Below are 21,675 nucleotides of genomic sequence, written 5' to 3' on the forward strand. Positions count from 1 at the left end.
TACGTTTAAACGAGATGCACGAAAGAAGCACATTGAGAATTGGTCAAAATCGCTCTAGATTCATCTAACTTGTAATATTTTTTGAAATTATACATTCTGGATATTCCTCCCCGGCTCCAAGCAAAACGTGGTTACACATCTACAGGAACTTGCTCTTCTCGACGACGTAGAGGTCGACGTACTCGTCGACAGACATGGTCTCGAGCTTCTTGGCGTTCTGGCTCAGCTCGACAAGCTCGTTGACGCGAGCCTCGGGCAGGTGAGGGGTCAGGTGGCGCTTGTACTTGGCTAGGATGACGGGCTTGGCCTCGTCACGGCGGAGACGGTGGCCGAGAGGAGCCTCGACAGCAACCTCGTCCAGCACGGTGCCGTCGTTGAGCTCGACGGTGAGAGCGTTGGAGATGGTGCGGAGCTCGGGGTTGTGGTAGTCCTGGGTGTACTGAGGATCCTCGACGCACTTGATCTTCTGGCGAAGGGACTCGACGAGCTCCGAGGTGGCAGCTTCGCCGCCGTCGGTGTAGTCGGTGGCCTCGAGGCGGCCAAAGACGAGCATGGTGGCGCACATGTACTGAATGCAGTGGTCGCGGTCGGCAAAGTTGTCCATGGGCTTGAACTGCTTGTCGATGATGCGGATGCAGGCCTCGTGGGTGCGGCAGGTGATGGCCTTGATGTCGGCGGCCGACTTGCCCATCTTCTTGAGCATGTGGTGAATCTTCTCGGAAGCCTCAACAGCCGTCTGAGAGTGGAATTCGGCTAGAAGCTTGTTAGTTGATGATTCTGGAGACTGGTGCAAATGAGTTGTAGGACATACCAGGGTAGGAGACCTTGAAGAGGACATTCTCCATGACGTAGCTGCCGTAGGGGCGCTGGAACTCAAACTTCTTGCCCTTGAAGAGGACATCGTAGAAACCCCAGACGGGAGCGGAGAGGACGGTGGGAACACCAGCCTCGCCATTCATGACCTTGAGGGCCAGGTTGACGGCCCGCTGGCAAGCATCACCGGCAGCCCAGGACTTGCGGGACATGGTGTTGGGGGTGTGACGGTAAGTGCGGAGGGACTGACCGTCGACCCAGGCCTGGGTCACGGCGTCGGCAATCTGCTTCTCGTTGAGGCCGAGCATCTTGGAGACGACGGCGGTGGAGGCAACCTTGACGAGGACAACGTGGTCGAGGCCGACCTTGTTGTAGGAGTTGAGGAGGGCCAGGCAGCCCTGGATCTCGTGGGCCTTGATCATGGCCTCGAGGACGTCCTTGATGTTGAAGATCTTGCCACCGGCGAGGTTGCCGCCGGCCTTGTTGGTGCGGTTGATCCAGTCAGCGACGGCGAGGATGGCGCCAAGGTTGTCCGAGGGGTGACCCCACTCGGCGGCCAGCCAGCAGTCGTTGAAGTCAAGCCAGCGGATCATGGCGCCAATGTTGAAGGCACCGTTGACAGGGTCGAGGACAAAGGGGGTGCCGGGAACCTTGGTACCGTTGGGCACGACGGTGCCGGGGACAATGGGGCCGAGGAGCTTGGTGCACTCCTTGAAGCGGAGGCCCTCAAGACCGCAGCCGAGGGTGTCGAGGAGGATCCATCGGGCAGTGTCGAACTGTGACGAGGGTCAGTATGTAATCCAAGTCGTGTCGAAAGGAATTGAAGCTTCTCGTGAACCGAATACCCCGTTGCGAGAGGAACTCGTTGGGGATGGTGGGGTAAAGCGATTCTTCCCGAGATGCAACAATCTCCCGGCGGGGGTACTTACAGCAAGCTCAGAGTCAATGGGCTTGTTGGCGACAAAGTCGGCAATGTCCTTGATCTCGGGGTCGTATTCTCTGGCACCGGAAGTCATGTTGGGCGCGCCGGACAGTCTAGCAGCAGAGGTGGAAAAGGTGTTGCGGGAGGCAGGAAGCGAGCCGGCGATGCGAAGGGCGCCGACGGAGGCCGAGCGGATGGCAGCGGCGCAAGGCAGAACGCGAGTAGGCTGGAGACGCAGCTGCTTGGAGGCGGAACGCAGGCTACGGTTGACAGCGGACATGATGCTGTCAATCAATTGAGATGGAGGGATGGCGAGGAAGATGGAAGAGCGGAGATTGAGGGGGGATGAAGAAGGAATCAAAAATCTTTTGGGAGGGCAAAGTAAGAAAAAGGTCTTGGAAGGTCAGACCCGTGAAGCTGAGCCGAAGTTTTGGTGAGGCTCGGCTTGGTGCTTTGCCGCGGAATGCCGATCGGCCGGGGAGAGGGAGGTTTTTGGGCGTTGCTAGGGGTGCTGGGGTGCGTTTACAGGGGGCTTTTGGGCGCTGCACGCTGGGAACGGTGAGGAATCCGGGGGGCTGCAAAAAGGCTATTTGGTTGTTCGAGGCGTGCTGGACGACGGTACAATATACCCGCGCCATTTTTCTGTCGGTTACAGGTACCTCTGTCTACAGCTGCCCTCCAGCGCAGAAAAAGGCAAATTTCGGGGCTACAATCCGGGGCGTCGAGATGCCATTCGTAGTTTTACCAAGTCACTGATCTTATAGATAAATTACACGAATAATGATTATATTGTACTCGTCCCCTGGAGCAATTCCCATGTGATTCATGTAGCTACTCAGACGGCATCCAGTGTTGGCCCGGTGTAGAGGGAGAAGCTCCGTTTGCTCGGCCAGAATAGGAACCAAGCTCTGGCCCTCTGAGCACTAGATCTGGGTTTGCGGCCTCAGGCACCAGCTCTTGAAACAGACCTCTCGCAAGTCACCTGAGGCATGTAGTGACCAGTGCGAATACAGTATTTTACAAGTTAAGTAAGGGCCTTTGCGTTATCAAGTGTCTAAAGCGTAAACTCTGGAATTTTCCAGTGACCAGCTTTCTGCTTCTCGCCGAAACAGTCACAGCGGCTAGCTCGTGGCCTGGCCCATAACAGTGTCACACACATGTACGACTTACTGCCTCAAGCGTGTGCAGCTCCTATCCCAGCGATTGGACTCGGCTGCTCAATTGAGGACTCGCCACAGTTTCACCCAATACGAGCACTTTCTTACTCTATTACTGGGAGCCAGCCACATGCATCTTGCTTTCTTCTGCCCTTCCCTGGCCTGCCATCTCTTGGCCGTGTGGCTGCTGCATGCGAATTTTTTCCCAAAGCTAGCCAGACAGGTACCCACCCCACCTGAGCAGACGTGCAGCCTGCGGGACGAACTAGCAGGCTGCTAACAAATGACAGGTATTGCATGCCACCGATGGCGCGCCCGCTTTCAGTGACTAGGAGGGGAAGGAGGGCCAAAGAAAAAAAATCCCGGTAGCTTGTCGTCGCATAGCAACCCAACAGACCCCTCTCGATTGGCTTCATGGGATATCTAGAAGCGGGTGCACCGTCCAAAGTGCAGCGTTAGGCCGCATGAAACGCTTGGAGGGGGAGCCTGGAGGCCCTGCAGCACAGAAGGCAGCCAAGCAACGTAGGTACCTAGGAACCTGATTGCGACGTAATGGTGGCCTGTGCATCCCGTGAAATCTCTGCGCCACAGCAAAGGTCTGGCAGTGAGGGGCATGGAGGGGTAGACAGCAGCAGTAGCACGGCAGCACAGTACTGGTAGCACAATATCTACGGCCAAGTGTATTCAGATTGAGGTCAAGCAGCAAACCAAAGTGATTCAGAGGTTGACTCAATGCATCATCTCCTCCACTGGATCGCTGCCTGGGTATACCGCCACCTCGTTTTCATGCCTTGATGCCCTGCGATGGGACCAAACCTCCGAAGGTGCCCATCACGGCCGGACTAGGCGCTCTGTCCCGTCCACTGATTGGCGAGATCCTCCAAAAATAAGTGGGAATGCGGCGATGTGTGAGGAACAAGTGAAAAAAAGTTTTTTTTTTGTGCCTCAGCTTATTGCTGCGTCAGAGAAAAAAAAAACATGCCTCTTGTTAGGGCTAGTGGGCTGCCGCCACTCTCGCTCGTTGCCCCGCGCCAGTTGTTGCACCAGCCAGTTTTTTTCTCGCCCACTCCACCCCTCCCCCGCCAGACCTTTTAAAACTCCTCCTCCCACCATCCTCTTTAGAAATTTTCTTCTCTTGCTCTTTGTCTCGCATACCCGGTTCAAGCATCCGATCTGCGAATTCACGTACGTCTTCTCTTGCTCGAGCGTCCTTGGCCTGTGATGCCTTTTGAGGATGGATTTCGACGCGTCGACAAGCTTGCGTTGTTTGCTAACACCGCCGCCTTCAGATTTTCCGAAAGGACATAACAAAAGAATCACTCGCATTCACACACAAACACCTTCAAAATGGGGTATGTCCTACAGGTTCAGCTCATCCGACTCATCATCATGCTAACAATCTCTGCAGCAAGGACGACAAGATTCACATTAACGTCGTCGTTATCGGGTGCGTTCCCAACGCCTCACGGCTTCGATTCCGACGAACCATTCAATACTGACTACTAGACAGCCACGTCGATTCCGGCAAGTCTACCACCGTAAGTTATGCCTCCCAACGGTCAAGCGGCGTCCCTGCCCTGGAACCTAGATTTTACTCCGCCTCGTCCGTCTCACAGAGTTCAAACAGCTAACATGGTATCCAGACCGGTCACTTGATCTACCAGTGCGGTGGTATTGACAAGCGTACCATCGAGAAGTTCGAGAAGGTAAGCATCTCATTTCAGTCTTTTTTTTCCGCCTCTTTCACGAGACTGCTTGCTTGCTTCGCACGTTATCCTGCTTAGCACCGATCGCCTCATCACTCTGGCCACTGGCCGCTACCCCTCCTTGCTGCGGCAAAATTTTCCAGAGTGCCTTATCATTTTGGTGGGGCTGCTTTGAAAAATACCCCGCCACCTGTCGCAAGCTCCCCCCTCATTCCTCTACTCCCTGAGAGGCAGACACAAAATCTCGCGTCCGTTTTGTCAACATTTTGCTAACCATGATCTTCTACAGGAAGCCGCCGAACTCGGCAAGGGTTCCTTCAAGTATGCCTGGGTTCTTGACAAGCTCAAGGCCGAGCGTGAGCGTGGTATCACCATCGATATCGCCCTCTGGAAGTTCGAGACTCCCAAGTTCATGGTCACTGTCATTGATGCTCCCGGTCACCGTGATTTCATCAAGAACATGATTACTGGTACTTCCCAGGCCGATTGCGCTATTCTCATCATTGCCGCCGGTACTGGTGAGTTCGAGGCTGGTATCTCCAAGGATGGCCAGACTCGCGAGCACGCTCTCCTCGCCTTCACCCTCGGTGTCAAGCAGCTCATCGTTGCCATCAACAAGATGGACACTGCTCAGTGGGCCGAGGCTCGTTACCAGGAAATCATCAAGGAGACTTCTTCTTTCATCAAGAAGGTCGGCTACAACCCCAAGACTGTTGCCTTCGTCCCCATCTCTGGTTTCAACGGCGACAACATGCTTACTGCCTCCTCCAACTGCCCCTGGTACAAGGGTTGGGAGAAGGAGACCAAGGCTGGCAAGTCCACTGGCAAGACCCTCCTCGAGGCCATCGACGCCATCGAGCCCCCCAAGCGTCCCCTCGACAAGCCCCTCCGTCTTCCCCTTCAGGATGTCTACAAGATCGGTGGTATCGGAACGGTGCCCGTCGGTCGTGTCGAGACTGGTATCATCAAGCCCGGTATGGTCGTCACCTTCGCCCCCGCTGGTGTCACCACTGAAGTCAAGTCCGTCGAGATGCACCACGAGCAGCTGCCCGAGGGTGTTCCCGGTGACAACGTCGGCTTCAACGTGAAGAACGTTTCCGTCAAGGAAATCCGCCGTGGTAACGTTGCTGGTGACTCCAAGAACGACCCCCCCAAGGCCTCCGCTTCCTTCAACGCCCAGGTTATTGTCATCAACCACCCTGGCCAGATTGGTAACGGTTACGCCCCCGTTCTCGATTGCCACACTGCCCACATTGCTTGCAAGTTCTCCGAGCTCCTCGAGAAGATCGACCGCCGTACTGGTAAGTCGGTTGAGAACAACCCCAAGTTCATCAAGTCTGGTGACTCCGCCATCGTCAAGATGATTCCCTCCAAGCCCATGTGCGTTGAGGCTTTCACCGACTACCCTCCCCTGGGCCGTTTCGCCGTCCGTGACATGCGTCAGACCGTCGCTGTCGGTGTCATCAAGTCCGTCGAGAAGACCGATGGTGCCGCCAAGGTCACCAAGTCTGCTGCCAAGGCCGGTGCCAAGAAATAAGCGACTTGACGTCGTTTCTTTCTGGTCGGCCAGGAACTGCTTTCCTGGTTTCATGAGCACACTTCTATGACTGAGATGAAAATTTTTGCTATTCATGAGCGCTCGGCTTCTACAGCTGGGGCACAATCGTGAGAGGGCTACGATTAGGGATTTTCTTTGTCAAGGTTTTCTCATAATGTGTTATGTGACGAAAATATGAAAATAAAATAGAAAGTCAAGAAGTGATTCTGAAATATCTTTTGCCGTTCCTGATGTGACACGCCATAGTAAACCGTGCTTGGTTATGTCTCTGCAGTTGATTTTTGCTTGCACTCATGGCCACTGCCGCGCCAATGAGGAAGCCCTTCACGCGATTTTGCGGGTGCAGTGCTATGCCGCAATTATAGAACACAATTCTATCCTATACGCCAGCCATGTCATGGCATATATGCTCTAACTACATGCTCTAACTATCTCATCTTCTAATATACAATACAGTGGTGGTACATGTGTTTTTTCTTTACAGTTGCTTATCCGACTATGCGTCTCTGGTCGACGCTGTGGCTCCTCACTACTTGCTGGGCTCCTCTGCCTCACAGTGAGCCGCCGTCGAATCAGAGTCATCCACTGTCAACTCTTCGAGCAGAGAACTCTCCTGCATACCCGACATCTCCTCTGTCACCGCCGCCGGCTCGTTGCACGATGGGCCAGCTCCCTGCTCTTCGGCCTTGACTGCATCATCTCGTGCAACATCGCCCTGCTCCTGCGCCTCTCCAGCATTTACGCCCTCCTCTCTCGGCGGCACATCACCGGCGTACTCTTCCAGCGGCAGGAGCTCGTCCTCTTCCAGGGTATGCTGCTCCTCTTCCACCTCCCCGTCCTCGAGCATGTCCATTGTAAACGTTTCGCTCGAGCGCTGCTGCATGAGCGCGGCGCCGTCATTCCACGAAAACACATTCCCGGCGGCGACGTCCTCCACGAGCTGCAGGAATCCGTCGTCCTTGCCTCCAGGCGCACTGCTGGCGCGGTGCAGGGACAGCTGCTGGCGCTGGCCGCCGTGCTGGCCAGCCTCGATGCTCTCGTAGCGAATAGTGTGGCCGGCGAGGCTCGTCTCGACGGCCTGATGCACTTCGAGCCCCATAAACAGATACGGCACTTCGGCAGTGTCCGCACCATCGCCGCCGGTCAGGGCAAAGGCGATGCGGCTGGGCGTGCGGAGACGACCCTCGAGGAGGTTGAACTCAGACGCGGAGAGAAACTGCTTCAGCGCGGGCTGATCCGTGGCGATGGAGACGAGCTGCTGCTGCGTCAGCCGCACGTCGACGCTCTCGGTGGGCAGGAGGAGGTCCTGGATGCGCTGGGTCGTTACAGCGTGGAGGGTAGAATGGGGTGGAAAATCAAAGCTGGACAGGTCAGTGGTCTCGTCGACGGGGAGGGTGAGCCGCACGCGAGGGTGCAGCTTGCCGTCGGCGTCGGTGCCGTCCTGTTGGGTGATGTCGGGGGAGAAGTTGAGGACAATGGCGGTCGATTGCGTGACCGGTTCGTTGCTGGCGGAGAGGGTGGTTAGAGCGGCTGGGTGTGGGATCACAGGCGAAAGAATACGGCGGCTCTTGTCGGTGTTGTTCTTGCTGGATCCTTTGGTAGTGTCTGCGGGATGTAAAACGTGGCCAAACGTGGCGGTCGTCAATTCGGATACTCTAGCACCGTCTGGGGTGGACGCTGGCGGCATCTGGACGACCTCAACTCGGCTTGCGAGCTGGAGTGGCTGCAGTTTCTTGTCGTCAGGCTTGGCAACAGCGTCGATATAGCGCGTCCAAGATCTGAGCTTATCGCGCCACGACTTGCTGCGCTCCTCGCGGTGATAGTCCATGTAAACCGCACCCTTGGGTTTCTTCCCTCTTCCTGTGCGTGTGATCATCTTTGACGAAAGATCGGCTTCGGTTTCATGTACAGTTTGAGCCGCCATTAGAAGGCGCCAGACAACATCTGCCGGCCCTTCAGGCATAGTGCTGGAAACTACCCTCGCGCTAGACGGCTTTGGACGGTCGCTGTCCGCAATCCAGTAAATAAGCAAATCCTGAATGAGAATTAGCATAGAGATGCGGAAAAAGTCTGCTTCTTTGTAGTCTTACATTTCCACTGCTGCTCGTTTCTATAATTGTATTCGTTATGCTTGCCAGGTTATCGAGTATAGGCGGGGACAAATTCTCCTTCTTTATATGATTCGTCGAGAGCTGAGCAGAGACGACAGCTTGCGCAACTTCATTCAGCCGTGCTATTATGGGAGGAATGGCTGCTTTGGAGGCGTATATGCCGATGCGAGACTCTTCAGACTTAGCAGCAAGTCTCTCGTTATTCCCGGGATTCAGCAGTTCCCGCTGGATCGCTTCAAGAACAGGCCTCCCGTGCCCTGCAAGGCTGTGTTAGTCTCAGACCAAAGGATATTGAGCATATATCTTTACCTGTGAGAAGTCGAAAGGTGGTAGGATGAACCCATAACAGCGCACGACCAAGCGATTCAACCTGTTCTCGGACCTGGAGCTTCCATATCTTGTCGATAATGGTGGCCGAGCAAATGTATTTCGGCTTTTTGCTTTCCAGCTCAATTTGATAAGCGGCTTGCCAAGCGGTCTGCTTTTGAATCCAAGGGTATGTTTGCGACTCCTCAGTCGCTTGTGCCTCAAGCTCTTGTGCATGCTTCATGGTGATGTAGCTGGAGAGCTGCCCCTGCGTAAAGCCTTCGACGAGCGCCGCTACCAATCTGTGGTATTCGTGTGCCGGTATCGTATTTGTATCGGCCGGTCGCATCTCGTTAATATTGTCCCATGCCTCGAGCACTGGGTCTTGCTCGTCGTCCGGCTTTGCAACGTAGTCGGTCCACTTCAACTCGACGGAAGGTTCCGCATCTGCCGTCTCCGGTTCAAAGGTCGGGATCTGCTTTTTCGAGCGCTGCATCCGATTTGGGTCCTTGAGGATCAGAGCTTCCACGGGCCGACCGAGTGCTGAGACGCCGAGATGCTGGTGTGTAAGAAGTTCGTGGTTGAAGGGCCGGCTCTTAGGATGCGATTCGTTTGGTGAAGTTTCGAAAAGAATATCGTCTTCAGAGGCCAAAGTATCGTATTCGCCATGCGCTTCGGTACTGAATTGTGCGTTCATGTCGGCAGCTGCTGCTTCTTCTGTCGACAAACCATCGTCGCCGAAGGTGGTGTGCGCCGATGCTAGTATCTCTGCAAGTTCCGCGTCTGTCGGCTCGTAATTTTCAATATCGGGCATCTCGGCATTGTCGCTAGTCTTCAATTTGCTACTCTCGGCTTTGATTGCGTCTCGTGGCTCGTCTTGATTTTCGGCTTGGCTAGGCGCCTGTGTACGCTCCTGATCCAGGACCCCAGTGACTGACTCAAGATTGTGATGATCCACTGGTTTGGGAGAAGTCGCTTGTATCATCTGACTTATCTGCTCTGGTGTATACAGCTTGTCTGACGATATGTCGCCCCGTCTGGCCAGCAGAGCGGTACCACTCAGAGGTCTGGCGAGGGCAGCACGCCTCCATTGTGCCAGCGCCAGCGGTCGCGTAGCAGCAATAAGCCGTAGCCGGACCGCTCGAGACAGCATTTGATTAGACTACCCGCGGCTCGAGCGCATTAGCAGAGCTGGTGGTTGACGAACAAAGTGGTACGATGTAATGCATACCTAGGGGCAGGAGCTAAATTTGTAGCGATAACGATAAGCGTTTCTCTAAGTAGGTAGCCCGCTGTATGCGCCTGCAGTCGCAGCTTACAAAGTCGATTTGGAATTATTTAAAGACTTGACATGGCTGCTCAGGTACGACTCGAATTCTTGAACAATCGATAATAGTGTATCTGATTTTCCAGTGCGTAACATCTTGTAAAGCAGGGTGGCTGTTTGCGCTGTCGAGCAGTGACTTGTAGCTAACTAAAGTACTACGTAGAGTGCGCCCACTGACTGAAGACGCGACCACGCGCGTTGCACTTAACGCCCCAGAGAGGCTCTTCGCATCAACCCCTCCGCCAACTCAACAATTCCCCAACCTGTAGCGTTTCCACGGCTACTGGACGATCGCTTCTTTTTTTAGGTTTCACACACAAATCATCACACAATGCCTCCATCAAGACGCAGGACGAGACCAGTAAGGCCCCAACGCACTCTGAACCATCCAGCAACTGCGGCTGACGAACTTTAGACCGAGCACGAAGAACCAGAGGAAGACAGTACACAGCTCACACAGGAGAACGGTGATGGATCGGCAGAAGAAGCAACTGGAGACGAAGGGAGCGAAAGTGAAGACCCGAATCGCGCTGCAGACGAGCAGCTGGCAAAGAAGTTGGTCCGCTACGCCCTGTCATGCGAGTATTCACGAACCCCGATACGACGTGACGGAATCAAGGAAAGAGGTTAGCGCACGACGGGCATGAATCTGCAAGTATTTTACAACTCTAATAATCCAGCATAGTCCTTGGAAACCAGGGCAGAGCCTTCAAGAGAATATTCGCCCTGGCGCAAAAACAGCTGCGCACCATTTGGGGAATGGAGCTCAGGGAGCTGCCTGTCCGCGAGAAAATGTCGCTGCAAGAGAAGCGCCAGGCCATGAAGTCGAATGTGCAGCCCAAGACCGGCTCTGGCGCCTACATCCTCACCTCAGTCCTGCCTGCCGCATACCGCTCCGCCGCCATCATAGCGCCGTCCAGAATCCCGACCGTCGAAGCCGAAGCTACATATCTTGCCTTTTACACCATGGTCGTATCGCTGATCTGGCTCAATGCCAACGAGCTCAGTGAACCGAAGCTGATGCTCTATCTGACGCGACTCAACGCCAACAAAAATGTCGTTAGCGAAGCGACGGAACTGACGCTCAAGCGCATGGAGCGGCAGGGCTACGTGGTGCGCAAGGTGGACCGGCCGCCCGTAGGGCACGAAGGCGAGAATACAGTGACATGGCACATTGGCCCGCGCGGAAGAGAGGAGATTGGTCTCGACGGCGTCATGGGATTCGTGCGAGAAGTATACGGCGAGTCGAACGACGATCTGGAGAAGAAATTGCGTTCCAGCCTCGGAATCAAGCAAACACGAGAAGATGCTGACGGGGATACTATCATGTGATGCTTCAAGAAAGTAGCTAGCAAATGTAAGACAACTGTGATGCAAGTAGCGACAATCTCCCTCCACCGTCACCGTCCTAGCCTGCCCCAATAACCTGGAACTATGAACCAATGGTATATTTCCAAAACGCCGTAAATAATTCAGAAACGCCTTGATGTGCCCTTTCGCCATAAATGATGCAGCTTTTTGTAATTCGAGCTGTCGTGTTTGTCGGAGCTTAATCTTCGCGCGCGGGTGGAGGGCCGGCGGGTTGCAGCATTTTCTGTCCAAGGTTAGTATCTAATGTCGGAAGAAACGAAGACATAGTCAGCACATACCCGGATCATCTTGGCCCTCGTCTTCGTCAGTGGCTCGTTCTCGGCCAGTGCAATGTACGATAGGAGCGGGCGGTGGCCGGCGACGGACGAGTACGTGTCGCGATGGATGTTCGTGCGCCACTCCCAACTCGTAGTGTCGGCGTGCCCTGTACCGATAAATTTGGCCTGCAGGCGTTCTAGTTCTTGCTGGGTACGAAGCTTGTCCGCCTGGTGAATTGTTAGTATTAAGAAACCGGTGCGAGGAGTCGCATAAGCTAACCATGATGACTACGCGTCTACAGCGAGCTAGTGGGGCGAACGACTCGGCTAGGAGATGAAATATTGGAAAAAGATGCCGGAAAGAGCCACAAAGACTCAAAACTCGCAATGTAGTGAATATGTTGGCGGTTGTTAAGTCGAGTCTGGCATGATTGCTGGCGCAAAGGCTGGTGATAGTGGGGCCAACCGTGGCCGGTTGATATTCGGTAGTCGCGTCAGACTTGAACTCTGTGTTCTTCACCAACCACGCCCATTCTGTACAACGACGCGCAGATAAAGTGACTTTGAACAGTTGATAATCAAAGTCGGCTTGGTCATCTCCACCATATTCGGCTTAGGAACTCCGTCCGTACGTAGCTGGCTGTTGAAGCTAGCGGCCACGTCGAGGCGACGCATCGAATCGCGCGTCCTCCCACTGCGCCATCTCGAAACTCAACGCGAGCAACCGGCTCAGCTCAAAATCAGCGAGACCAATTGATCATGGCTAGTCAAGTGCTGCCAGAGCACTGGTCTGAACTGAATGCAGCTCGCAATCAGCGGAGCCTCTGCGCTACAGATGTGGAGAAGCTCAAGAACTCATGCGTCCAGAACTGCGGCAAGAAGCACGTTGCTGAGTGCAAGGACTGCTACGGCAAAGTTCTTGAACGCATGAGAAAGAGATACATAGAGAGTCAGGAGAGGGAGTGGTTCTCGCAGCGGCGGGCGTTTCTGCAAGAGCTCGATGATCTCTTCACCGACGCGAAGGACTACAAGGGGAGCCTCCAGGCTATCGAGGCGCACATCAACTCTGAGAAAGAGGCCTGGTACCGCTGGGTTATACGAAGGCATCCTGACTTTCTGGAAGTTGCCGAACATAATGCGCCGTTGGAAGAAATGAGAGAAATGCTCGGTGACCCCGATCGCAGCCGTGAAGAACTCGTCGCTATGATGTGGCAAGGTGTTGGCAAGCCAGAAAATTGGTCGGAAAAGGTTGACACATTTGTTACAAAGTGGTCAGAGCTCAAAGACAAACCCGACGAACTCAAGCAACTATACATTACCGAGTTTTTCAAGCGTGGGAGCGAAGGCGCTGTCCTCGACAACGCGCAGTCATATCTGGACGAATACCTAGCCTCCGATAGCTTGACGCTGGAGCAAATTGTCGGCCGTATTGTCGATGATAATTATCGCAGCAAGAGTTCACAGGGCCAAAGAGATGCGCATACTAGTCGTCTCGACGAGCTTCGCAGAGCAAAGACGGCCTTTGAGCAGAAGAGGAAGGAGTCTAAGGCGCTCCTCCGTCAGACTCAGGCCAAGTCAGAGCTCTACGACTTACCGCCGTGTGCGGTATGTCAGCGCACCGTTTCGATAGAAGACGTCTTTTCGTGCTCCCTTTGCCAGACCATTGTGCAGATCGGCGGGAGTGGCAAACTGACAGTATACTGCTCCGAAGACTGCTATCATAAAGGACAGGTAAGCGACACCAAATGAGCGTCTTCCATGCCGTCAATACTAAATATTCTGCAGGAGGAGCACATTGGGAAGCAGCACGACTGCAGTGCTGGTGAGCAGTGTGTACAGCTCACGGATGAGGATACAGAGATGACCGACGACACAACGCAAGCTGTACTGTGCAAGCAATGTATCGGCGACAAGCGTGCTACAGTATACTGTTCCCAAAGATGCGCCTCGGAGAGACTCGCAGCGCATATGCGGCAAGCGCACGGTGCTGGTTCGGGAGCAGATGCCAACTCAGCTGCCGTGCCCATCTCAGAATTTGTTGGGCCGACTTTGGAAAAGGAGAATCCTACGCTCAAGATTGAGCAGGCTCGGTGATGGCTTTCATATGGAAAGGAACAGGACATGTATCAATAACTCGGAGAGATATACCCAAATGGAGTTGGATTTTGCACTACACTGGAGTCATTTTGAAGCTGTGAGGTCTATCCTTGGCTAGGCTAACTAGACCTTGAGCCTGGCAACATCTTCCCACTTCTTATCCGACGCCGCCAGATTGTCCGCTACCATTTTGCCAATCTCGACCGCATCCTCTCCCAAGAGCATCCTCAGCGGCGGCTCCGGTGCGCTTGCCACGTGCAGCACGCTCTTGACAATGTCGGCCGGCTCAGACCAGTTCGGGCTCAGCTGTGCGCGGAGATCAATCTGCGCCTGCACCGTCGCGAGGTAGGGCTCGCTGACGGGCGCAATAACCATGCTGTTGAGCCAGTCCGTCTTCATACCGCCGGGCTCCAGCACCGTCACGCGCACGCCGAGCGGCGCCAGCTCGGCCGCCAGAACCGTGGAGAAGCCACCGACGGCCCATTTGCTGCTCTGGTACGCCGCGAGGCCCGGGGAGCCCACGCGCCCGCCCACCGACGAGATTTGGATGACGTGGCCGTGCCCTTGCTTGCGCAGCGTCGGGACGACCGCCTTGGTGACGTGGACGACGCCGAAGAAGTTGGTCTCCATCTGCGCGCGAAAGGACTCGAGGGACATGTCCTCGACGGAGGCGACGTCGGCGTAGCCGGCATTGTTGACGAGCACGTCCAGCCGGCCAAACTTGGCGAGACAGGTGGCGATGGCCGCGTCGGCGCTCGAGGGGTCGGTGACGTCGAGCGAGACGGCGAGGACGCGGTCCTGCCCGTACTTGACGACGAGATCATCTAGCTGTGCTGGGTTGCGCGCCGTGGCGACGAGAGAGTCTCCAGCTTGGAGGATGGCCTCTGCAAGAGCACGACCGAGACCGCGAGAGGAGCCGGTAACGAGCCAGACTTTTGACATATTTGATATATTGTAGTTGGAAAAAGGCGGTGAAAAGTTTATGGATAATATATAATGGTGAAAGGTATACTAATAAAGTTTCAACGTGGTATGCTGTCGCGCAATGGCCGTCTTTTATAGACATTCAGCAAGATGTTATTAGCGGACAACTCCGACGGAGATTAGGGGATAATGACGATGCTCTATACAGTCTATTCAAGGCCGATTGGATCTCTGTGATCGGTTCTTCCTGTTTCACATCTATGATGATGGTCACTAAATAATTTAGTGCTAATTGGCGATTTGCACGGCGTCGGACTTAAGCAGCCCGTTAAGTACGGCCCTGGCTCCGGCGCGCACACAATGCCGCTTACGCGTCGCCTCGCCCATATACGGCACAATCTGTATTCATGGAGCACGAAGTTAATTTGACTACTTTCGCTAATACAGTTATGTAATACGTGCTAGCGGAATCAGACTGACTTATGAGACACATTCCATCACTGCAATGCTTGTGCTCTGGACAGGTGCAATACGTTGGGAGTAATGGTCACCCAGTCTAGACTCTCCGGCGCGTCTCTTCGCAGCATCTCCATCGCTTCACCAAGCAGCGCCTTTTGAATCGGGTCCGTGGTGGTCTGCCAGGCCGCGACCATGGGCAACCGCGCGACGCCGCTTCCAATCGGACGACAATTCTCCACCAGCGCTGCCAGGTCCAGCGCCTGGCTGCACAGCCCGTCGAGTTCTGTCTGAAAATCCAAGTCGGGCTCGTACGTCTGCATGATGGACCCAAAATCGATCTGGATGGAGAGAGCCAGCGCGTAGCCAGCCCGAACGCTGCTGATCAACCGGTTGAGGGCGGGCGGCGGTAGCTGGCCCATGAGCATCTGCGAGATGGCATAGTCGCGGAGCTCAAGGAGCTGCTTTCGAAGCAGTGTGACCTCAATCTGAAGGATGCGGTAGTCTTGCTTGATGTGCTCCAGATGCCGTCGCGGTTCTCGGAGGAGCGTGGGGAGCTTCGCCAGGCTCGCTATGGACAGGCTGTTGTAGGCTTTGCCGTCGGCGCGGGTGTATGGCCTGGGGCCTTCTGCGATGGCCAGGGTACCGATGAGGCTGTCGAGGTCAATGTGGCGGTGAAAGCTCTCTAGAATCTGTGTCAAGGTTGACGGTCAGCTGCTGCGGGTTTGCTATTGGCCCCCATACGACATAATCAATACGTACGATGCAAACCGACAAGGTCCGGCGCACCGTCCTTTCGAATTCATTCAAGGCGGTGCCACGTCTCGTGCTTTTTAGGATGTACGATATCCCCAAGTCGAATATGCCGTCCGCATCGTTTCCTTTGCCGATCCAGTCATAGATGATATGAAGCAAGAACAGCGCGCACATGCATTCCGTGTCGACATTGGTGCGCGCATCATGGAGAGATAGCCTGATATACTTGAGCGCCTCCTCGTAGGCATCCACGGCCCGCTGCGTGACTGTTTTAGAGTAGAGGCATGGAAACGCTGCAATGACGCCTTGCATGGCGGCGTCGAGAGCCCTGTTGGACCCGAACCGCCTCGGCAGATCTCCCAGCCAGTGGCTCATGCTGAAGACGTCGTACCGCGGATCTGTGATTTCCAAAACGGAGACGAACCCAGACACGGAATAGGTCGCTTCGTTTGTCGGGGACTTGACGAGAGGCAACAGCGGCCTATTTTTAAGTTGCTGCTGGCGAGCGACGTCCCGAGGAGAAGTAGAGCGAGCCGGTGGCTGCTGGTTTTCTGAAACTTTTCTTGGCTTGGACGATTCGTCCACAAACTGGTTTCTGAAGCGGTACTGCACCGCGCCACGACCGGTGCACTGTATTCGCAGACGGTGGCATCGCCCGCAGGCTGGCTGGAGTTGATCGCACTGACGGATGTCGCTCAGTAACTAGTGCATACTACTGACCAGTAGGTTACCTTACCTTTTTCTTCTGTCTTCTGCAGGCGTCACAGCCCCTGGCCGATGGAGTGCCCGGCATGATCCAGCGTTCGCTGTAAAAAGCCTGAAGCTATCGCGCGAGATTTTGACCTTTGAAAATTGTCTTCAGCGGCGATGCACGGCTTTTAAGGCTCTTCTAGGGTTGCGGGTTAGGTTGCCTGATTCCACAGCCTGATCGTCAACGACCGATCTCGCGGCGACTCCTATAGCCTGTATTTGAGCGAATAAAGGGGTTTGCAAAAAGACCGTTGAAAATCTGTTTGGCATCTTCGAAGGAGAAAGAAAAGAGAGAGTGTAAAGATGTAAGTGCGGCCCAGATCTTCTGTGGCCACGCCGTTGCAGGGAAACAGGGCGGCACTGGACTAGTAAGTTGGGGGGAAACGAGCCATTGACTACGCTGGATATGGGTGTTGATGAGCCCTAGAAATGGAGAATTGACTGGCAAGTCCTGCCGAGAGCCGCTAGCTTGTCAACTAGTTACTTAACTAACGGTGTGCTATCCCTTGTGTTGACCAGTTGCTGAATAGTGCCAAGAAGCTGCTCTCCACCCTACGCGAAGCGGCGTAAAGTAGCAAGGAACTTTTTGCATTGCCTATTCCACCAAACAGGAATATGAACGCCTGCTATGCGTCAGACCGGTCTAGAGGCTTCTGACAAGGCTGAGCGATCTGCGGATCTCGTCGTACGAACAGCAGAGCCCGGGTGCTAGCGTTACTGAGGCTCGGCCTATACCTAATTCATGAACGAAGCACGCCTAGTCCCCATTGTTTACGCCGCAGACTCGCCAATGGACCAGCCTGATAACTAGTGCTTGTATCTGCGAGCGCAGTTGGGCAGTTGGGTAGCCGCAGGCCGTTAGCTGGTTGTGGCTCGGCGTAGGGACTGCGGAGGCTGTATGTAATGCATGGTTCTGGAGAAGCAATTCCGCCTGCATCAGATGAATATGCCGAAGATCCAGCAGCCCGCAGCCGTCGCATCCGCCGAGCCTGATCCGATCCTTGCAAGCCACTACTGAGATTGATTGGGTTACAGTCAAACGAGGAGGAAGCACATTCATATTCGATTCGATATGTCAGGACGCAGTATCCAGTCCAGGCGATCCCAGATCTCCACAGCAAAAGAATCGTAACAGGCCAAGGGGGTGACAAAAGAAGACACCGGCGGCTGTTGGCCAGCAAAAGAAAAAAGAAATAGGCAAGTAAGGAGAAATCTGAGAAAATAGGAAGAATAGTAGGAAATAGGAAAATAAGGAAACAATAATAAGTAGCAGAAATAATAAGCCATGGCTCTACTGTTTTGAGCGACCTCTGTTTTTACCCACTTGCAGTGCAGGTATTTCCCAGTCCTGCGCAATGTCTCAAAGGAGATTTTCGAGCAGGAGGCGTCGAACTAGTTACGATCTCGGAGCCAAATTGCGAGGGGGGGTGTGGTTCGCGTGGCAATCGTGGAAATAGTGTAGATTTGTGAAGAAAAAAAGACGGCTTAGTGTTCTCAAAATAGAGCTGTGCTTATTAAGACGATGACTTCCTTCTATGCTATTCTTGACGAGGTTGACGTGTAATTAGTAAGACTCCCTGAAGCTAGCAACGCCCTGAAGAAACTTTGCTGGATCATTGACAGCTTTACATAATGTAAATCCAGTCAACATGTTGCCGCTGCGACCTGCGCCATAGCTAACTTTTTAGAGCAACGCCACAGGCCAGCGATGTTCTGGGTCGAGCGACCACTCCAAGTCAGCGACCGCAACAAGTTTTGAACTACCATTTTTCTATGCTCATCTGGCCAGGACTGTAGCACAGGGTTGGATTAACGCCAAAGAGAAAATCGCCTCACCTTATTGTGCGATATTTTGTCCTATTGTGCCATATGTTAAAAGTCTTTTGCAGTAGGATAAAGAGACGAGCCCGCGCTGCGGTGTTCTTGCGTACGGCGACGGTTGCCGAAAGTGTGACCACTCAGCCTTGTATCATGGTAGAGACACAGGCACTTTAGCACGCCACCCCAGCTCAGCCTTATCATCATGTTTGGCCAATGGTCAAATTGCCGCTTCGAGCTTGGATTGTGTCGATCCAAACATCACCGAGATTCATGTGTCCAGACTGCAAGCTCTGCACTCGTACTCAGTCTCGTTCTGGATGGCTGCATGGTTCTAGCACAGCTGTGGTATTTACAGGCACAAGACAGATCTTATATCAAAGGCTGGCTCTGAATAAGCGCAGGCTTTGAGAAAAGAAGCGCTCTGGAGCCAATGTAATTTTAGCATTCTCAGTTGCTTGACAATAAAAATTTTCTGGCAAATTTGCCTTGACTTGAAAGGCAAGCAACCAACCCAATTTATTTCGTAACAGGCGTGGTCGATGTAGGGCGCGGCGGAATACAGACAATAGCGCACTTATGAGCTAGGAAAGGTGGCAGATATGGCAAGAAAAGAATTAACGCGGCTGGTCAAACGTGTAAGCTGCACTGGGGAGACTACACTTGCATGCATGTGGCGAAGCTGCCTGTCTGAGCCGGCGCGCGGCACAAAGGACGACTGCGGTTGAGCAGAATATTTCATGTGTACCAATTGAACACTTTGTAATCACAGTTGAAAGACCAAAATATTTGGTTGCAAGATCATTTTTTCTTTCTATCTGTTGAAATGACGGCGGCCAAAAGCCATGATACGCAAATATGTTGTTTTGGAGACTGTAAAGCATTCTGACGGGGGCTCTATAGTCAGCAAAACACCATTTCCGTCGTAGTCTATGGAATCTCGCTAGTCGCCCTTGGCATAGGCTCCATCACCATGTCCACCGTCGACTAAACCTCATGTCAGTGGTTGAACGAGTGCAAAGGCAGCTTTGGGGAGCACTTACTCGGCACAGTGGACTCTCCGAGCTTGGGCAGGGCCATGGCCACGGTGCAAAGGAGCAACAAGCCAGTGATTGATTTGAATTGCATGATGTTCAGGATTGATTCCAAGTATGATGAGAGCTGGTGTGTGTTTGTGTAGTGTTGGAGGAACGTGATGGCTTGTCTGTGTGGAACGATGAGGAGGTGGGCGGTATATTTAATTTGAATGCATCGACGACATAGCTGCAGAAAAGAATGACCAAAGTAATGAATTACGCTCCACTCACACCTCGGAGTCAGGTGATTGTTTTGTTTGTCGCATGCTAGACATGTCTCCGGGTTGAACAAACGTCACACAGCGAATACGTCGGGGGTAAGTTTGTTGTCTTGCTGCCCGTGCCCCTGTCAAACTACGTGAAAGCTGCATAAACTTGCATTTAGGAAATTGAATTGTAAGACTGTATGTTCACAGCTAAACCATTTGTCCATTCTGTGGCTAACCACCTTTGAGCTCGCCCACAGCGTCCCCATGTCCGTCGGGGTATGCTGGACCCAACGTCGGGTGATACATGTATCCAGGCTCCATCCGACGCCCGATTCGACGCGAGGATGCCCAAGTCTCCAGCGGACCCCAGTCGGCGCATTTATGCGGCATTTCAAAAGTACCAGTGGGTGTTCTTGCGCTCTTGAGTCATTTCATTGTGATCAGCTGGGTGTCTCCGTGACACATGACACTCTGCCGTAGCATGTCGAGAAAATGGTCTGCTCCAGGAAAGTCAGCAATGGAAAGTGTTACGAAGATATTGATGTAGAAACAGACGCGTATGGTACTCGTTCAAGTCTCTCTGCTCCTGGATGAAGTTCGGAAAGTAATATTCGGGATACATGTAGTGATGGAGTCGTTTCTGCTAAAGTCAGTCACTCGGAGTTCATAAATAGAAGTACCAATTGTTAACTCACAATACGGTGTAAACCATGATATGCTGTGAGCCCGGCGTAGTAGCCACTGTCTGGCAGTTCGATGGCGTCCTCTTTCTTCATCGCCGTGTGTCGCAACTCTTGCTCCGTAATACGGACATTGAAGTCTGCCATGTCAGTAACTGTCAAAAGCGTCAAGTCTCATGAACATACTTTGAAGAAGCTTGTTCCATTGCTCGTCAAGCTCAGGACTGGGCTTGCCGACGTAGCCCGAGTGGTCATGCTGGAAGACTGTGGCCTTTCCATTTAAGCTAATGGAAGCTCCAAACATATGGTACATACTACTCTATTCTTCTAACAAATAGACCCATATTGCTTACTATATGCAACATCTTTGTCCGATCGATGGCATTGTTGCGAGCCTCTGTAGACGAGCACCAAGCTCGTACAGTATGCCAATACCAACGCCAAATAAAACAGAATCATCTTCCGCGCTGTTTTGAAAAATTTCGTCGAGCCTATGTCCGTAGAATTGTCGCCTCCGCCAGAACTCTTGAGGAGAGCTTCATCTTCCAACTTGTCCGATCGCATTATGGCGGTTTGACGATGCAGTAGCCTAAAAGACCCCAACAAGCCAGCCAGTCAACACTGAAAGAGAACTTGGGATATTCCGAGAGTTTCCGCGCAAAAGCACCTCGAGAAAATAGACAAGGCTACAAAAGGAAGCATGGAGTGCTGCGCAGTGACTGATGCGCGTCAGAGACAACTGTGTGGGGTCTGCACGCTTCAGCTCAACATGCAGGCCATTCCGCTAAATGGGGCCAACCCGGCCTGCCCACGCTCTGAGACACAATTTGTGATGCTTTGATATTGAATTTTGGCTGTATGCTGTGTAACTTTATGTTCGTGGCAATGTCTGTGATTGAGCAGTCACCGACGGAAAGTTTGCTCAGGTGACAAGAGCGGTGTGTTAGTTGTCACGTAGTCTACCATTTCGAACACCGAGGGCGAGAAGCGTTCTCTTGCTGTGCATCTCTGGATGTAGCTATCCCGGATATTTCCGAAAAGGGATGGATAGATGCTTGCTGTTTTGCAGGCGTCAAGACCATCTCCCAGTCTCATAAAACTTTGGTAGAAAGAGTAAGCCAACAGACGGCTTGAAGAAGCAAAGAAGCAGGTAACTGTGGCCTCATTCACTGCTGATAAAGCTTCCTTACCAACTCGAATCAGCCATTTATTTCAGGTAATTGCCACTCTTATACTTAACTATTCTGGACGACTTTTTTTGTGTATTATTTTAATATAATAAGCTCCTTTATAGGTTGCTTCTGTGTTACCTGGCAGTGAGGCTCTCATTGATCCGCCTTAGACAGTGTACACTAAGATGAGATGAGGCGGGATGGGAGCT

At 53.3% G+C, this 21,675-nt stretch overlaps 9 protein-coding genes across 9 annotated transcripts; 3 read left to right on the forward strand and 6 right to left on the reverse strand.

Annotated features, from left to right (window-relative positions):
• Nucleotides 1-139: 139 nt before the first annotated feature.
• Nucleotides 140-2,015, reverse strand: LMH87_002090 (uncharacterized protein; the record flags this gene model as incomplete). The annotated part of the gene is made up of 3 exons (XM_056193485.1): nucleotides 140-753; nucleotides 812-1,589; nucleotides 1,743-2,015. The coding sequence occupies 3 exons, from the start codon at nucleotides 2,013-2,015 to the stop codon at nucleotides 140-142; spliced, it is 1,665 nt and encodes a 554-aa protein (XP_056050519.1).
• Nucleotides 2,016-4,239: 2,224 nt separating this feature from the next.
• Nucleotides 4,240-6,135, forward strand: LMH87_002091 (uncharacterized protein; the record flags this gene model as incomplete). Its single annotated transcript, XM_056193486.1, has 5 exons — nucleotides 4,240-4,244; nucleotides 4,301-4,339; nucleotides 4,403-4,430; nucleotides 4,536-4,598; nucleotides 4,888-6,135. 5 exons carry the CDS (start codon nucleotides 4,240-4,242, stop codon nucleotides 6,133-6,135), a joined length of 1,383 nt encoding a protein of 460 aa, XP_056050520.1.
• A 550-nt stretch (nucleotides 6,136-6,685) lies between these two features.
• On the reverse strand, nucleotides 6,686-9,558 carry LMH87_002092 (uncharacterized protein; the record flags this gene model as incomplete). Its single annotated transcript, XM_056193487.1, has 3 exons — nucleotides 6,686-8,191; nucleotides 8,247-8,524; nucleotides 8,577-9,558. The coding sequence occupies 3 exons, from the start codon at nucleotides 9,556-9,558 to the stop codon at nucleotides 6,686-6,688; spliced, it is 2,766 nt and encodes a 921-aa protein (XP_056050521.1).
• Nucleotides 9,559-10,231: 673 nt separating this feature from the next.
• Nucleotides 10,232-11,232, forward strand: LMH87_002093 (uncharacterized protein; the record flags this gene model as incomplete). Its single annotated transcript, XM_056193489.1, has 3 exons — nucleotides 10,232-10,261; nucleotides 10,316-10,526; nucleotides 10,586-11,232. 3 exons carry the CDS (start codon nucleotides 10,232-10,234, stop codon nucleotides 11,230-11,232), a joined length of 888 nt encoding a protein of 295 aa, XP_056050522.1.
• A 217-nt stretch (nucleotides 11,233-11,449) lies between these two features.
• Nucleotides 11,450-11,811, reverse strand: LMH87_002094 (uncharacterized protein; the record flags this gene model as incomplete). Its single annotated transcript, XM_056193490.1, has 3 exons — nucleotides 11,450-11,494; nucleotides 11,550-11,756; nucleotides 11,809-11,811. 3 exons carry the CDS (start codon nucleotides 11,809-11,811, stop codon nucleotides 11,450-11,452), a joined length of 255 nt encoding a protein of 84 aa, XP_056050523.1.
• A 476-nt stretch (nucleotides 11,812-12,287) lies between these two features.
• On the forward strand, nucleotides 12,288-13,622 carry LMH87_002095 (uncharacterized protein; the record flags this gene model as incomplete). The annotated part of the gene is made up of 3 exons (XM_056193491.1): nucleotides 12,288-13,133; nucleotides 13,188-13,259; nucleotides 13,314-13,622. The coding sequence occupies 3 exons, from the start codon at nucleotides 12,288-12,290 to the stop codon at nucleotides 13,620-13,622; spliced, it is 1,227 nt and encodes a 408-aa protein (XP_056050524.1).
• Nucleotides 13,623-13,748: 126 nt separating this feature from the next.
• Nucleotides 13,749-14,567, reverse strand: LMH87_002096 (uncharacterized protein; the record flags this gene model as incomplete). The annotated part of the gene is made up of 1 exon (XM_056193492.1): nucleotides 13,749-14,567. The coding sequence occupies one exon, from the start codon at nucleotides 14,565-14,567 to the stop codon at nucleotides 13,749-13,751; it is 819 nt and encodes a 272-aa protein (XP_056050525.1).
• Nucleotides 14,568-15,046: 479 nt separating this feature from the next.
• On the reverse strand, nucleotides 15,047-16,554 carry LMH87_002097 (uncharacterized protein; the record flags this gene model as incomplete). Its single annotated transcript, XM_056193493.1, has 3 exons — nucleotides 15,047-15,697; nucleotides 15,768-16,442; nucleotides 16,498-16,554. The coding sequence occupies 3 exons, from the start codon at nucleotides 16,552-16,554 to the stop codon at nucleotides 15,047-15,049; spliced, it is 1,383 nt and encodes a 460-aa protein (XP_056050526.1).
• Nucleotides 16,555-20,040: 3,486 nt separating this feature from the next.
• Nucleotides 20,041-20,858, reverse strand: LMH87_002098 (uncharacterized protein; the record flags this gene model as incomplete). Its single annotated transcript, XM_056193494.1, has 5 exons — nucleotides 20,041-20,111; nucleotides 20,170-20,254; nucleotides 20,310-20,434; nucleotides 20,481-20,558; nucleotides 20,648-20,858. The coding sequence occupies 5 exons, from the start codon at nucleotides 20,856-20,858 to the stop codon at nucleotides 20,041-20,043; spliced, it is 570 nt and encodes a 189-aa protein (XP_056050527.1).
• Nucleotides 20,859-21,675: the final 817 nt, after the last annotated feature.

The sequence above is a fragment of the Akanthomyces muscarius genome, chromosome 3 (assembly GCF_028009165.1).
Source record: "Akanthomyces muscarius strain Ve6 chromosome 3, whole genome shotgun sequence".
NCBI classification, from domain to species: domain Eukaryota; kingdom Fungi; phylum Ascomycota; class Sordariomycetes; order Hypocreales; family Cordycipitaceae; genus Akanthomyces; species Akanthomyces muscarius.